Raw genomic sequence first — 17,056 nt, forward strand, 5'->3', positions numbered from 1 at the left:
TTAAACACTGGATGATATTAACAAATTTGGAAAGAAACGTGCTTTTTGTGTTGAATGTAAACGCAAAAATGTTAAGACATGTCAATAAAGTGTAACGGCAGATTGAGTGGAAGATAAATCTAAAGTCTATGTTGGATTTACTTTCGATTAGAATTAGTTCATGTCAACTTTGCCGGTTGCTTTTTATCAAAGTATTAAGCAACAGATAAAAAGAAAAATTCTCACACATCATTACTTTTTCAATTTAAAACACTACAACAGAGCCTTGATCCGGAAAGAGAAACATTTCTTTCTAGGCCTCAATTTGAATAAGATAATTTATAAGCAAATTTACAGCAAATTGGTGAAATAGTGTTCATTAGTGGCTCAAATATCGTTTGCTAGAATACTTAGGAATTATAAAAATATAGGAATTGTTAGAAGATGTACTTGAAAAAATAAAAAAGGATTAATTGATAATTTACCTGAATTTTGACAGTCATATCTGCATTCAGTTCACGGTACGAATTAATTTCACTATTTTCTTGCGTTGCTCTTGCTAATTCCTAAAAGAGATCAACTCCTTGTCAATATTTTCTAATTATTTGCAAATAAAAAGAGACGAATCGTAGTAAATCTGTTTTTTCTTGGACTATTTAATTAGAATTAAGTTTAAAAATTATCGATAAATAAAGTTTATTATGTGTTTGAGAAGCTTCATAGTCTTTGAATATTGTTCTAATTTCAACAATTTGATTCAAGTTTAATTTCTCTGGTGGTTACTTAACACAAGACAAAAAGCTTACATAGAATAATCGTAAAGAAATTTCAGACAAATCATTTCAAATTTTGAGCAAGCTAGCACACATTTTTAGAGACAATTTATACTTTTGTTACTTACTTCGTCTTTTACCGTGAGTCGTCCTGTTAATTCAACGAGTCGCTGTTCCCAGTCTTGTCTCATTCGCTCCATCAGTTGTCCATTAGTTCCTCCTGATTCGTTCAACTCGACAAGCTGTTGAAATCAAGAATTCATAAAAAGCTGTTTTAGATATACCGATAACTGACTTACCATGGGTGCAACTAACGGACATTTAAAAACGAAATTCAGTACTTCAAACTGGATAAATTTGTTTGGTGCAAATCGTGTCCAATATTTTCGCTTCTGGGTGCAAATCTTGAGATCACATGATCATCTTACTGAGCCATGTTGTTGCTGTCTTCCCGTGAGAGTACCCACCCGCCATGAAGTCTACAGTCAATGTGAGCCAGAAAAACTCTTCACTCGAAGTGAGTAGAACCGGGCGAATTTTTCAAAAATTGCATTCATTTTAATTATACTGGTTGACAAATCCAAGCAGCGATCAAACTTTGCCTTACAAGAGGTTGAACAAAACAAAATAAATAATCGAAAACGCGATTTCATGAGCAGCTGAAGTTTATGGTGAAATTTACCTTTTTCTTCAGTCGCGTGTTTTCATCCTTGTAATTATTGAGTTGCTCTTTCCACTTTTCTACATTGACAGTGCTTTCTTGAAGAGCAGCCGTTAATTTTGCGTTATTATTTTTCAGTGTTTGTAATTCCGCTTCCCATTTCTTTGCATTTGCAGAGCTGTAAAAAGAATAATACAGGTTAGATATTGGCAAGCCCAGAAGGCTAGAAAATCCGTTTGTATGATCAATAACACACGAGAAACGTTGAGCTGTGAAATTGCAACTTGTTTGCAACTTGAACAGTGAAACTACTTCTGAGTTAACTCTAACGTAATAAATTAATAGCAATCTGTTGGTACTATTCTGTTTCTATCGAAGAATTGAGAAACACGCCAGCACACAAGTTTCTACATCAGAGTTTCTATAAGGCTTCTGCTATTGTTTTTGCAAAACTGGTCACGAAGAAGACAATTTTGTGAAAGAGTAACCAACCAACTTGTTTCTTTGAAATTTTTTTAGAAATCTTATTGCAAATGACGATTATTTGAAGAATAAAATAAAAAGATTATGTGTAAGGCTCTGGCTCTAACAAACGAACTCACATTGGCGAACTGATAAATGTCAGAGCGAAAGAAAGCAATGCAAGGCCTACGCTGAAAAACTGACTTTTGTTTTAGATGACGCTAAAGAATTAGCAGTTGGTAGAAGGTGGTTGAGCCAATTACTTGAAAGTCTATGCGCTAATCATAAATGCATCAGTCGACTCAAACATAAAAACTAATATGAAAAGTTGTGTTCAAGAATGCAAATTGTTATATATCTAGGTAAACAAAAAATAACTGTTTTTGGTATGGGACAGAAAGGGGATCTCCGCAATCTTTAATTCACCTCGCTACCGTTATCAAACAAATATAAACAGTATCTTTATCACGATACTGACAGGGGGTATATTCTGACTCTTATTTGATGTGTATCAACAAATGAATTGCTCCTATGTATACACAATATTAACGACATCAAAAAATGTCGCTATCATTATGCAAATATAATTATAACGCAGATCAAACAGAAATAGCTCAAGACTGACGACACAATGTCCAACGTAACTTTCATTAATCCCCAACCCTCTGCAAATTAAATAAGCTTCATTCATTTCAAATAACATGTTATGGCCTGCAAAAAGTTTCCAATTTACAAAAATATACTTTCATATTTTGTCTTTCGTTATCGGTCCCAGTTCCCACTTCTGCATTCACTCTCACGCATCCGTGGTTTGAATATTCTACAAATGGTCCATGTCCTTTCAAATCCATACATATGGAATTTCCATAAGAAATAATTTTTTAGCTATTCCACAAATAACGATTGATAGAATGAACTAATCATTTCCTTCTCATGGGTAGATGTCTACGCTTGCCTTTTCACAGTCTCTCCTTTTCTCAATAAACCTCGTTCTAACAAAAACATAAACAGCAAGAAAAGACAATGTATGAAAGCCAACATGGGAATTGAACTGCCCTCTGTCAAAATAGAATCCTATTCAATGATATTGCAAATAGACAAATTTTCCAAAAAATTTAGCAAAGTGTACGAGTTTCCAACAAATCTTCTACCCGAATTTTCCGACAAACCAGACAAAGTTCAAACAAAGAGGGGGAAATGGCTCTGTACAATGGTGCAATGGCTACGCCGTCAACTGGTACAATTGTATACTTGATTCATGTTGAAGACTAATAAAATGCAGTTCCCTAGTTTCTCTAGTTTTTATCTATACTTTTTGAAACATGACATGGGAAATTTCTCTTGAGATAGGGTTGGACTCTTAGAGTAACTGCGCTAGCAATGCACACTAGCAAATCGCAAACAAATTAAATCCACTTATCGTTCTTGTTTGGAAATTTTATTTCTTTTTGGCTAGTTTTAGGTGCTTTTCCCAAAACCTGAGAAGATTTTCAACTAAAGCATCAAGAAATGTTCTACTTCTCCCTGAGGATTCTTCGATCTCCAGCTGCTAAATTTGCGTGGATCATCTCCATTCCTCGATAATAAAGGAGTAACCTAACCTGGACAAACTCTAAATCGGATATCATGGTGTTTCTCTTAATAATCCACAAGTTTTACCTCAGCAGTAAACATAGCTAAAAAAATTGAAACAGCAGCGTGCGAGTTTCAATGTTAGCTTTGTAGAACTTTAGCGCCAAGGACCAAAGAAAGCCTATTCAATTACTATGGAAAATCCGTTCACTAATCAAATTTACGGCCTCGTTTTGGAAATTACTTCAAACTATCATTGAAACCACTACGAATTCTTTGAGCATAGATTGGATTTTTCGGTTATAGTTTTTATGCTCTCTTTGCTTGTTTTTTAGATTTTATGACAATATAAAGATTGAAAACTTGGAGAGGTTTTCGTCAAGCCGCTAATCAATGTCAAATCCCTTCAAAATTTTCAGCCTTGCGTTGTCATCAAATCAGCATTACAAACACTTGCATTAAAGGAAATGGCATGTAGACTAAAATTTTGGTCCTTCAAAAGCAAAATACGAAGTCATAAATTTAGAACGAAAAAGGTTCAGTTAATTTTTAAATGTGGAAAAGTGTGTTTCAAGTTTCCATTCAGATTGAGTCATCAAGCAGTTAAAGCAGACTATTTTGCGATGTTCACCTGCAGTTTATCATCGATAATTCGACAGCATGATAACTTGAAGGGGAAAATGATCTTCTAATTCGAAGGGGAAAATGAGCCCATTTATAATCATCAGTTAACGCCACCTTTTGTTTAATTAAATTTCAAATAGTTCGAGCAAAATTGAATCGAATTATTGAGATTGAAATTTGAGATTGTTAAAGTTAATTAAATTCACTCTAATATCATTTTAAACGAATTAATGTCTTCAGGAAAAAATGCAATTAAATAATAAAATAACTTCTTTTAAAGAAACTGTTTCATAAAATAAAAGCTTGATACAAACTTTGTTAATGATTTTACAAAGATCAGTGATTGAGTTTAGTCTACTTTAATATCTTAAGATTTAAGTTACAGTTACTTTTACATACTTAACTAGTTAATTAACACTTCTCTAATTAATGCAGTCACAATTTGAAGCAATAGCCGTTGCGTCTACCACCGGCGTTAAGAAACGGTTAACAAAGAGACTAACATGCAAGAAACGTCAATGGACCATTGCTCTAGGTGAGAGGATGGTTCAGCGGACAACAGATCCAAGGGTCTTGGGTTCGAGTCAATGACGTCATCAAACGTTCACCCAGAGTGAGGGGAGTTACCAGCTATAGTATTTCCAGGGGTAGGAATCACGAGGTGCGGTCAAATGGAGAGGAAGGACCATGACACTGCTCGAAAGTATAGCTTTTCAGTGGCATGAAACTAACTTCCAAAAGCTTTGTAGCAAAAGATACAAAAATAAAACCATAGATTTATACTCTGAATTAAATACACTTGTTCCTTAAGCCTCGGTCAAAAGAATTGAACATTTCAAGACTGAGCAAGGCTGAGGAACGCTCAACATGCCTGCTCAGTAAAAAGTTCAGTTCGTCTGACCACTTCCTTAGCTTTGCTCAGCTTTGCTCAATCTTGCTCAGAGATGTTTGACGGCGGTCAAAAATGTCAAGAGAGTCATTAAACATTTTTTGTTCGAGATGTTGTTGAGCGATGCTCCGTTCGTTTGACCATCCAACTGAACTTTGCTCAATTCACGAATGTCTAGCTCGCGCAATGTATTTAAGTTTTGTACCAAGAATACCTTGAGAGTTTTGCGCTCATTAAAACATTTAATTGCGTTATGAAAGCTAATCATTTCGAAAATATTAAGAAGGCCTTTTGATTTGCGATAGTTTTGTGCGAAATTTCCATTTTTCATTGCATAGGCCGAGGGGCGATTCACTCTTGCAAATAGCGTACGGGATTTTTTCTAAAACAAAAGGATTTTTGGGGATTTTCAGATAAAACAACAGGATTTTTACAAAAGGTGTACGAGATTTTCTTAGAGTGATTTGCCTCTCGGCGTAGGCATCCACATTAATCATTCTTTGTTCATTGAATTGTTGGGTACAATGTTCAGTTCGTTTGACCACCCTGCAGTACGCTGAGCAGAGTTGAGCAAGGTTTGCAAATGCTGAGTGTTGCTCAGTGAAATGTTCAGCTCGTTTGACCGGGGCTTTAGCCAATATCTGTTTGAAAATCCAGATTTCATTTTTGGAGGGTTTTATAAGGCGAAACAGCCTGCTGAATCAGCTAAATCAATCTGAAAGATTATATTTCAAAGATAGTTTACTGAAAATTTCATTAAATCAAGATAACATACCTTTGAGCTAATGCCTTTTTTAATCTGTCGTTTTCATACTTGAGTTGAGAATCGGTCGAATTACCGAAAGATTTATGGCTCCCACCAGCATCATCCTGCAATAGAGAAGGGAAAATTCAAGTTTGGTCTGACAAAAAAGGTCTACAACCCATACCGAGAGTCGTGGAAATGCACTGTTGCTTAAGAGATTTTTGAAAATAACTGTTTCTTGTAAAAAAGATCGAAACTGCATCCCCTGTTTCCCAAAACAACGTTGGTTGCATAGTTAGATGTTATTTATATCTGGAAGGAATATTGTTCCTAGAGAGAGGGGGCGCTGCAGTATAAAAGACGTGTTTTGAATAGAGTTTAATAGACTAAAAATATAAACAGAATCTTAAATAGAACAGTATACATATGAAAAGAATATTCAATGACATGGATCAGAAAATTACAACATTTTACTAGATGATGGTTCAGATTGAAGCCTAAAATAATTTTACAAAATTGTTGACGGTCTTTGGGGCAACAAGCCGAGAGGACAATTTTCCGATAACTTCTATTTTTGCCGGGTGATTTTATCAAATATAAACTGATTTATTATATAATTACATTTGAAAAATATGATAATTGCTTCAAAATTCGACCATCTTTCAACTGTCAGCTGTTATTTCAATAAAAATTCGTGAGCCCAAATTGATTTCCTAACGACTGCAGTATAAGCAACGCGGAAATATCGTTATCTTAACGACGAGGCATTAAAATCCTACACAAAATCCATGACAACGCAAAAGGCGTGACTGGCAGCCCAGACAATTGAAAACATGACATCATACCCGAAGGGGCCTATCCAACGAGAAGGGGCCTATCCAACGAGAAGGGGCCTATCCAACGAGAAGAATGTTGGGGGATCATTCATCGAGCTATTAGAAAGTGGCATCTTTAGCTGCACGGTTAATTTGCCCAAGATGGGAAATAAAGGTCGTTCATGGGTCGGAATCTAAGCCTTTGGTGTAGCAGCAAAGAACTATATACCCGTCCATACATAAATCTCAATTCAAGGTCTATATTAAACTATATTAACCAAAGAGTGTAAAAAATATTTATATCAACTGATAGGAATTTCACATTAATGTTAGAATTGATAAGTAGTGAAGGAAAAATGGTATAAAAATCAGGGATAAAAAAGATCTTGAAAAAATGACCAAAGAACAATCTTGAGCAGAATACGTCAAGATGGTTTTAAATGATAATTGAAAATGTACAAAAGACAAGGCACTGTGTAACTGGAATGGCTTAGGTCAATAGCTCACGATGCAAACTGTTGCTTGGTTGTTAATAATGACAAATATATAAAGAAGAATTCGCAACTGACTGAAGGTACCCATATTAATGAATCACTCTCTCGATGGAAGGGGGCTGTCGATGAACAACAAAATGATGCGGTCTATTACCTCCCTTACAGGAAAGGAAAACGAATCCTCTAAAAAATATCAGAATTAAAAAGTGAAATTGGAACAAATTATCTATGGTTTCTGAAGTAAAAAAAAGAAATAGGAATTCCTTGCCCAAGTTCGCTTCTTATTCTTCAAGCCACTGGAGATTTATTATGGTAGGTTAAGATATTGAAAAATCCTCGACACTGCCATGAATGCTTATATATAAAACAAATACTCTTTAGGTTCTTTAGGCTACCGTAGTAAATTAGGCTAGTTAAGAAAAAACGCAAATAAAATTAATAATATCATAACAGAAATCAGGAGAAAAATAGCGGAAAAAGAGGAAAATACAAATCAGGAGGTAATGGCAAATTGATGCAGGCAGTGAGATGAAATACAATAACAAGATAAAATGATGGCTGATGTGGCCTAATCAGGTTAATGATAAGCTGAAAATTGGTATAGGATAGTAGAATTTGCGTAAATAAAAATATCTTAAATGATAATTTATCGATATCAAGCAGGCATATCATAGATAGAACTTACAACAGGCTGCCATAAATTGGGTTTGTGTACAAACTTGAGCATTTTCGCCGTGCCAGATTCCACTGATTACGATTGTAAGTGTTTTCATGAATATTTAACAAGTCGCAGAAAAAACCTGCTTGTTTAGAAAACCCCATGCAGAAAAGTACGAACACCGTACAAGAAAAACAACAATACTTCTGCGGCTCGTAACCGATTTTTCACAGTAATGAAATGAAGAACGCCCCGCAGCCGCCTGGCCGTTAGATCACCGAGGGAGTGGGTAGCGCAGCGATAATTAAGATCCAAAGTTTCTTTCAGATTGGAGAAATTAAGCACACTAATTACAGAATGAAGGACAATATAGCAAACAGGCCGACATAAGTCATGTAAGGAGATCAACAGGATTTTTACGTAAGACATAAAAAGGCACCAAAAGGGAATTAGTATCAAGGTCTCTCAGTAGACCACTTTTGAATCAGAGCACGGAGCGTCACAAAATGGATTGTGCGTCAAAACTTGTACATCGCCACCTTGAAAGTTACGGCGGCCTGAAAAAAGAATATCTTAATTCAATCTATTCAAAACGAAAATATTGCTATTAATTTCCTATATCTCTGGAGAATAATAGTCACGAGCGTGCTCTTCAAATCCTTATTTAGTTAAAAGCAGGGACTAGGCTCTCCTTTTGAAGCCTGAATGTGGGCTATTTTGTTTATTGAAGAAACTCTTGCAAGGCGTGGGTGGGGCTAGTTGCCCCCGATGCACTACACATTTCACGCAGAGCCGACACCCAAGAGAATACACCCAATGCAAAATAATAAGAGAATACACGGCCACCTTGAATCACGTGCTTGCTTATGACGTAAGGCCTTAATACAAGATATGCAAATAATATCTAAACGCGTTCAAATGAGCTCCAGATACAATTTTTCAGACCTTTAAATGCTTAAATATCGACAGGTTTTAAGAATTTGTAGGATAAGACTGACATAATCGTAACGAAGCTGAAACTGCGAGGACGTCCAAAGAGGGAAATTTACAAGCCTGACTTATTGCATTAAGTTTCGATAAGGTGCTGGCTGTTACCTTTTAGGAATAGCTATGTGAAACTCGAGCAGTAAAAACACAAACTTAATGAAGCAACTCCATTAAATTCTTTCCACTACAATAACTTAATAGATTTAAAATTAAAATAAAACTAGAAAATTATCGACCCTTCCCTAAACAAGGCACGGACAGCATCACTTTCGCTGGGATAATGCTGCAGAGAGACATATGATAAAAGGCGCTCGTAAAATATGATGAAAGGGGTGATGCACCCATGAGTACAAGAAGATGCATGGAGCAAGGCAGCGATCGCATCCCGACATCACTTGTAAGTCCACCGTTAACTAATATTAAACTGTCTATTAAGCAGATAGATGCCACTTAATGAATGAGAAAAGGCAGCTTAACAAGGTCATCGACGAATGTAGAAAGTATTTCGGTTTTACCTCAAACAATTTAAACCTCAGTCCCTTTTCCGTATCACAACCATTAAAATCACAGTGTCAAAAAAATTAGCTAAAAAAACAAAATTGCACGACAATTTGCTCTAGGAGTTTAAATTTCGAAGACAAGGCGAAATTAAATTAGCCTTTTTTCATCCAACCATAGGTTTCACTAAAGTCGGTACCTCAGAAGTGCTTGGTACCTCCAAAGCTAAGGTTCGAAAGTAATATTACACAATTACCAAGTATCAGCCGAGGGACGGTCGCCAACCGCTGAGCTACGAGCCCTACTTAGGCCACGTTTGCCGGTAGGCGGAATCCTCTTTGCGGCATATTTCCTTTGGGCGCATATGTTTCCAATTCAACATAAACCACACACATCTAAAACCAAATGCGCAAGGAGCTTGAAGAACATAATGTCATAGGTGTCGATGCGCATTGCATTATCGAGTTATACGGGCTGGTAAACTATTCTGCTGTAGCCGCACGATTAAGGGTACCCAGGGAGGAGGGTCTCCACATTTGAGTCTCAAATATTACTTATTGATCTCAGAAGTATATCTTCTGAATTGGGATATTGAAAAAAGAATTGCCCCTCCTACCCATCTCATCACCCTCCTTCCCTCCTCCTCTTCCCCTAACCCCGCTTCCCTTCCTCCTCCTCCTTTTCTCCTCTCTCCCCACCTCCTCTTCCCCACCTCCTCTTCCCGACCTCCTCCCGACCACCTCTTCCCCTTTTCATGTCAACAAATCACAGCAAAAATGAGGGTGGAGGAGGGTGGAGATGGGAAAATGTCGAGAAGGGCCGACGCACTTCACAATGACTGTAGCTTGTTGTTATTTGACACGAAACTTGAACCAGAAGCAAGATATTTTTGAAGGGGGGGGGGGGGGGGGGAGGATTGTAGATGAATACCGAATTTCTGGAAAAAAGGGTTGGGTTGGGAGTAGAGGTGTAACATCAAAGGCTACAAACGGAAGAGAAAGGAGGTAGATTTCAGGACATTTTCTTAACTCTTGACCTCATCCAAATATTTACATTTATTTTTCTTCCTACATTTTAAATTTGCTTTCAATTTTGGCTTCGAATATTAACTTGAGAAGAACTCTGAGAGACAGAGTACCCCAGTGCTTGGATCGTCAGTCTCTTCTTTGAAAGGAAGGGTACCCAAACACTTGGCATTAAAGGTACAGAAAAGATTTAAAGCTCAAGGCAATTTTATCCCAATATAGTCATAGGATTTAACATGTATATAACCATTCAATTCTGAATTGAACACGGGAATGCGAGTTTAGGCTTTGAATTCAATAAAATTTAATATTTCTGACTATAAAATGAGAGGGTATCTTTAACCGAATTAAGAGTAAGAGTTTAAAAGTAAACAAAAAAGCATAAAAGTAAACAGGCATGTTAAAAAAAAGGGTGAAAAGTACACAGCATAATAATCTTTGGGGATGGGAAATTGCTAGTTTAAGGTTTATTTCTTTGTTGTCCTATACTTTTGGTTGCCCATAGATTTTAAAAAGCCTCTGTTTGCCTCATTTCAAGCAGAACAACTGAAGACGCTCCTAAGAAACATGAAAGCAACGAAGATGTGAAAAATAACAAGTCACTTGTAACGTTAAATCATGACGATAATGTATAATTTGCTTTCAATCAGAAAATCTACGCAGTTGAGATACGCATTTTATATGCAGTTGAGACAATATGACTTTGTGTTTCTTTTTAACTCCATATGGTACAAAGTAGCAGCGATTTTTAGAAACGAGTTTTTTATTGCGCCCTAAAATGTTGGCAGGCCCTCAGTCCATCCAGTACATACAGACTGTACCCTGCGGGCTCTCTCGAAAACCTAAGGGAAAAAGCTCTCAAAGATTTGAACATATGGGATAAGGCTGAAATGATGTGAAATCAAGAAAATCCAAAAGCAGAATTATGAAAGGCTAAATTAATAAAGGAAGGATTAATAAATCAAAAACTGACGCAAACAAATAAAAATGGCATAGTTCATCATACAATAATTTTGATATAACTGGGATATATTAATCATTGTGGTTTTTATATTGTGATTAAACCAAGATTTAAATGTCTTATATAGCTTGTTTATTTGCTGAAATCAAATTGAACAAAAAATCAATCAATATATTGATTGCATTGATAATTCATATTTTACCTTGTTGTTTTCAGCGGTTTTCGTATATACTTGAAAATACCAAAAGCTTGACCTATAAGTATGATGTTATGGAGTACCGAAGTGATGATGTCATAAAAATTTATTTTTAGAATTTCTAAATTTTGATCCCAGAACCTAAAAGAGCATCATGAAATACCTCTTAAAATGCAAAATCAGTTAAAGGCATTACGAATTGGCTGAGATATGGCCGCTTGAGCACAGGCTCTTGCCCTATCAAACCTTTGTAATTTGGTCTTGGTTCATAACTTTATGAACCAGGCCAGAATAAAAGAAATCCGTTAGCAAACTTGAAATCTTTCATTGGCCATATCTCGCCCAATTTGGAACATATCAAACTAATTTTTCATGTTGAGAGGTATTTTATGCTGTTCTTTCAGATTATGTGGCCAAATTTATGAAATATTATAAATATATATTTGATGACGTCACACTTCGGTACTCTATGTTAATAAAGACTTTCAGCCTACTTCAATTAAGTTTTAAATAGAATATAAACATAAATATTACAATACGCAAACAGACATGGTTTATATGTATATGACTATTTCCTTAGTAACGAAAAGGCTTTTTTCAAGTACAAGGGAAACAATTTCTTAAACCTAAACAGTCAAATACCAATACAATGTAGAGCCAGGTCAATCATTCAACCAGTTATTTCATGTAAATGATTGGAAGATAAAATTATTGCAAGTTACTTTGTGCTAGTAACAAAACCTATTTTCAATTAAAATTAAACAAAGTATAACAAATGGGCGATGGTCTTGATTGGGTTGAATGTAGCCAATCAGAAAAGTGCAATGTCTGCAATTTCGTATAAATCTAGCTTATTCAACTTTTTGACATCCATTTATAAAATATTTCAAAAAAAAAAAAGATGTGATGATAAAAATTGAAAACATTTTAGACTGCGTAATTTACCATTTCTTTGTGAATCTAGTTGTTAACTTTCAGCATCGTTCCTTGACTTTTTCAAATAAAAAATTTATCTAGCCAAAATAGAACAAATAAGAGGATAAGAGCTTCTGATTTAATTTTCGAAATAAATTGCATAAACTAAAAAAAGGTAAAATTTAGTTTTACAGTTTTGTTAAATAAAGAATCAAAATATAAGAACAAGTATAAATATGAAAAAAGAAACATAAAATACGATACAAGTACCATTCCCTGTTGTCGATAACACAGAGCAAAGGGCCACATCTTAGCATTTGAAATGGAAGGAGCATAGGTTTGTTATCAATTATTTAATAGTATATATTTTATTGATTTGAGCTGGTGCTATGACCATTAGCCTCCATTCGGAGTAGAGTCTGGAAATGAGATGTGTTCGGAACAAGGGAAGGCTTTTATAGGCCCTAACACGCTAACTGGAATAAAATGCAAACATAAAATTGTTTGTAAATTTCAATTAAATCTTACGTGTTTACGTATTCACCATTTTGAAAAATATAAATGCGCAAAGAGTAGACTGTTTCTGGAATTCAACAAGCGTTCTTATTTGTTCTAAGACTACAAAGCCGTATCATTATACACCCAAAAACTTAACGATAAAATTGAAAATACATAGAACTGATAGAATATAAAATTAAGTTGAACTTTTGGAGTGCAAGGCAAAGAGCCTTGGTTATAAATTTTCGTCTTAAACCAGAACGAAAACGAAAACAATTCATTGAGAACAAGTCGACCAGAGATTTGACAGCGTGAACATTTAAACTGAAAAACTTTCGACAACGTCACAAGTATGCCAAATGACTACACGTAAACGTGGCTACAAAATTGCTTTTAGTTTTAAAATCTTTGGTATTTGAGAGACTTGATAAGGAAATAATGAATTTTAAGTTTAGAAAGTCATCAGCCATGTGATGCAACAACAGAGGTCTAAATGCACAAAAAACCAAAAAAGTATAAATATTTACCGTTCTATGCTCAATATTATATTATTAAAAAACCTGCGTGAGATGAATTTGCTCTGGATATTTAAGAAGGAAAATTTTAGGGGCCAGGCAAATCAAAAACTGCTGGAGACATAACCACCCATTTAGAAACTTCACTGGAATTAATGAGAAGATGAAAAAATAGAAATAAATGCAGAAAAAAGGCAAGCAACCTAAAGCTTTGTTTGGTTACGTGCCTATATGGTGCCAATGTATTACTAAACGTGCTTGCAAAAGTTAAGAAAGGTTGGGTGAAAGATTTAGTAATGGATTCAGGCGCGCAACTAGGAATTTCAGAGGGCAGGGGTCCAAGACAAAAAAAGGGCACTAAGGAAACTTTATTCACGTTCACGTTCAACAGAAGAGATGCCAGGGTGCATTTCATGTACGACGAAGGTCCATCGGGGTATTTGTTTAGGTACACCAAAAATATGAGCAGTTAGTATGATATGGGCCATTGAAACAGACTGAAAGATGTCTTGGTTTCTTTCTTCTGAATTTTTTACCAGTGGTCGTAGAGGCCCTATCCCACTCAAAGTCTTGTGCCTTTATTTTGGTTTTTGAGTCCCAGAACAATTCTTCTTCAAAACTAGTGCGTAGCGCATCATAAAACACGCTGTAGAATAGGAGCTTGAACATAGACTCTATTACTGCGTGAAAGTCTGACAAATCATTTTTCTGTATTTCTGAGAGGTCCATTACATCGCCGGGATGTGTCGTTTATGACGATTCTCTTTAGTGTGATCAAAAAAATATTCAAGCAATTTTTTAAAAGAAGGGCACTTTTCCTCCTTTGAAAAAAAGGTCAGGGGTCTGGACCCCCAGGACCCCCCCCCCCTGTAGTTGCGCGCCTGCGGATTCTACCCCTAAATGTGTCTCTTAAAGCAAAGATCTGTCGAATGGGGATGATTCTTTTCAAGCTCCACAGTTTTCCAGTCATTATTTGATAGGTAGGGTGTGTTCAAAACACACCTGTTTCTGTTGTAAGTTTTAATTTAGCCAGAAGTTGGATCTTCATCGATTCAGTCTTATTTATAACCGTATGATCTTACAACATGTTTTTTTGGTTGCGACGGTGCCTCCCCGAACTACTAAAGGTGAATAAGGCTCCTAAAGTGAATAGAAAAAGATATTGCCAAGGAATATGGATGGAAGGCCTGAACATGCACCTATTGCACAAATCAGCCGCAAAAAATTAAAATGCCTCGGGATACATTCTAAATGCGCTAGGAATGAAATATACGCAGTAACTTATCTATTATCGTACTTAGAAAAAAAGTTCTGCAAGAAAGGATCAGAGCTAGATCTGTAAGCAAAATATTTTATTTCACCGAGTTAAAAAATGTTTCACAGGGGCGCCGTACCGCAATAGAATCAGCTCAACGGTACAGCTGCCAAAATATGGTAAGTCACAAATAATAACATAAAACACAGATAGATATAATATGCCAACAGCTGTAGATTCAGGTAGTTGCTCTTTATATAAGAGGCCAGTTTGGAGAGTAAGGCTTTGTAAGATGAAAGTCACTCTGTTAGAGTTAGCTATATAAACACGTTTTGTAGCTCAAATTTTTGGCAAGCTGACTAAGAGTTTTAGAATTGAGGTACTAAAGAAGATCCTTGTGTAGAGACGAATTGGCAACCTCTTTGAAACCTTTTAATATCTGAAACCACTGAAAAGGAGCCTTCGGAAATTGAAAGTGATCAAGACACCCACGAGGGATCCGGAGAAACAACAACAGGGAACCAGGTATGCGAGAACATCCACAAGAAGTGTAATCATCAAAACTAAAGGACTGCATGATGGAGAGTAGCGTCCAGGCCCTGGCAAAACCACACTAAGCGGTGCTAGTGCAACATGTTTACGACCTTGTTGACCTAAGCTGTACAAATCAAAGAATTCTTTTTACCTGAAATTTAGCTATAGAAGCTTTCATTCGACGAGAAAGAAAATACTAGTAGACATTTTCAAATGGTGCTATATTGTGGTTTATAACACCACGCGTTTCAAAAACCACCCAATAAATCTGGAAGCACAAGCAAAATAGCAATACTTCGTCGAATAAAATCTTCCTAAGTAACAGAGATATTGTCATTCCGATATATAGTATCGTAATAATATATATTCGCAGGAAAGTTGTATTTGCAACCTATGTTGCTAAAACAGGATACCTTTTTAACCAAAGACAACAATATCGGCCAGAAGACAAAGGTGCCATTTGGCTCCTTTACAGATCCTGTCGGCCCTAGATCAAGTTGATTCAAACCTCCCCGTATTGCCTTTTTGAAATTACCTCAGCTTTCTAAAGGTGACAACTCACATGTAAATCTGGTTTCTTACAAACACAATTGCAGTTTCTAGAAATGCTTGAAACTTTAACATAAAGTGAAGTTTCTGCACTGGGTAGAAATCAACAAAAATAAAAAACAAGTCCTGATCCTCTAAGACATAAAAAATGACCAGATATTGCTTAGAAAATGACAACCACAGTAAAGAACCAAGTGAGCGGTGTTCTGGAAGAACGGCTCAGCGGAACATGTAAATTCAAACTTTATGCTGATGCCAATAGGAAAAGCTAGAGAAATACTCCCAATGTGATTGTTTACAAGCTGGGTATTAAGAACAAAAACTTGTAAACATTCAAATTTGAATGACAACAGATTTTACATCTTGGCGCCGGTTGGCAATGAAAAACACGAACTGGCAAGGATTTATAACATTGATCAAAAATGGAAAGGTGTTTTGGATTAGCGAATGCAACAAGGTAAGCGAGCAGACTTGGAAACAGCCAGAACACTCGTTTTTATAAAAGAACAAGATACTTTTTGCTGAGGGTGTCTGTTCCAATTTCCAATTCTATGAATAATATGAGCCCTTGCGTTCTTGATGTTTTTCTCATTTTAACATCGATTTTTCGAAAAATAAAGTGCTTCAAGTCCAATAAATAAGAGTTTGTATGACACTTTTAGCAGCACGGTTGAATAACAGATAAAATCACTGTTTTCCTAAGAAGAGAGTTAATTTTCAAAAACACGTTGCTGATGCTTTTACTGTTTCATCTAAGACTGGGGGTCTTCTTACGTTCTTCTTATTTTTACTGCAAACTGGGTCATGGTGTATTTATAAAGTGTATTCTTATATACAAAGAGAGTTCAAACCTACTCAGAATTGGTGAGAAATATCGTGAGAAACGTGAGGGCGGCAGACGGTAAATAGGAATACATAGCTGGACAATCAAATCGTCCACAGACAGACAAGAATAGATTAAAAAGGCAAATGGAGACAGGTTGCATGAAAGGCAATATATTCGCCATCATGATGTTGTACACTCGTTCGAAAAGCACGCCTCGTTGAAATCAGACACCAGTTTCCCACGAGGTCCGCTACATCGAAAAAAGCTAGTTTAAATGGGTTCTATAAAATGAGACATACGAAATAATTCCCTATGCCGTTGAGGCATTTATAAACATAAATCAAACGTGTTGCATGTCGTGACATTATGGTCCTTAGTGCAATATCATTGTTTTTGCACCTTTTAAGAGTTGCTTCTCTTTGTTAAAGGTGCTAATTCAAACCGAACATGACGTCATTCCACTGATTTCCTCAAACAAATGCTGGAATGAGTATCCGTTGTGGAAATTGTGTGATATTTGGAATTCTTTGTAAAAAGCACAAGCTGTATAGCAATAATATCATGTAGTTTTAATTCTTAAAATTCTTTCAAGCCATAAAAAGGTTCCTGTAAAATTCAAGATCGG

The 17,056-nt window shown here is 35.9% G+C and overlaps 1 protein-coding gene across 2 annotated transcripts in view; it reads right to left on the reverse strand.

Annotated features, from left to right (window-relative positions):
* The window catches only part of LOC135687720 (homer protein homolog 1), a 41,746-nt gene that overhangs the window by 2,570 nt on the left and 22,120 nt on the right, over positions 1 to 17,056 (reverse strand). For both annotated transcript variants that reach the window (XM_065204359.2, XM_065204361.2), the window contains 4 exons: positions 5,736 to 5,830; positions 1,435 to 1,591; positions 881 to 994; positions 465 to 545 (listed from right to left, as the gene is read on the reverse strand). In XM_065204359.2, coding sequence (XP_065060431.1) covers positions 465 to 545; positions 881 to 994; positions 1,435 to 1,591; positions 5,736 to 5,830 — 447 coding nt within the window. The remainder of the gene's footprint in view (positions 1 to 464; positions 546 to 880; positions 995 to 1,434; positions 1,592 to 5,735; positions 5,831 to 17,056) is intronic.

The sequence above is a fragment of the Rhopilema esculentum genome, chromosome 20, assembly GCF_057945365.1.
Source record: "Rhopilema esculentum isolate cy_ngs chromosome 20, ASM5794536v1, whole genome shotgun sequence".
In the NCBI taxonomy this organism is placed as follows: Eukaryota; Metazoa; Cnidaria; class Scyphozoa; order Rhizostomeae; family Rhizostomatidae; genus Rhopilema; species Rhopilema esculentum.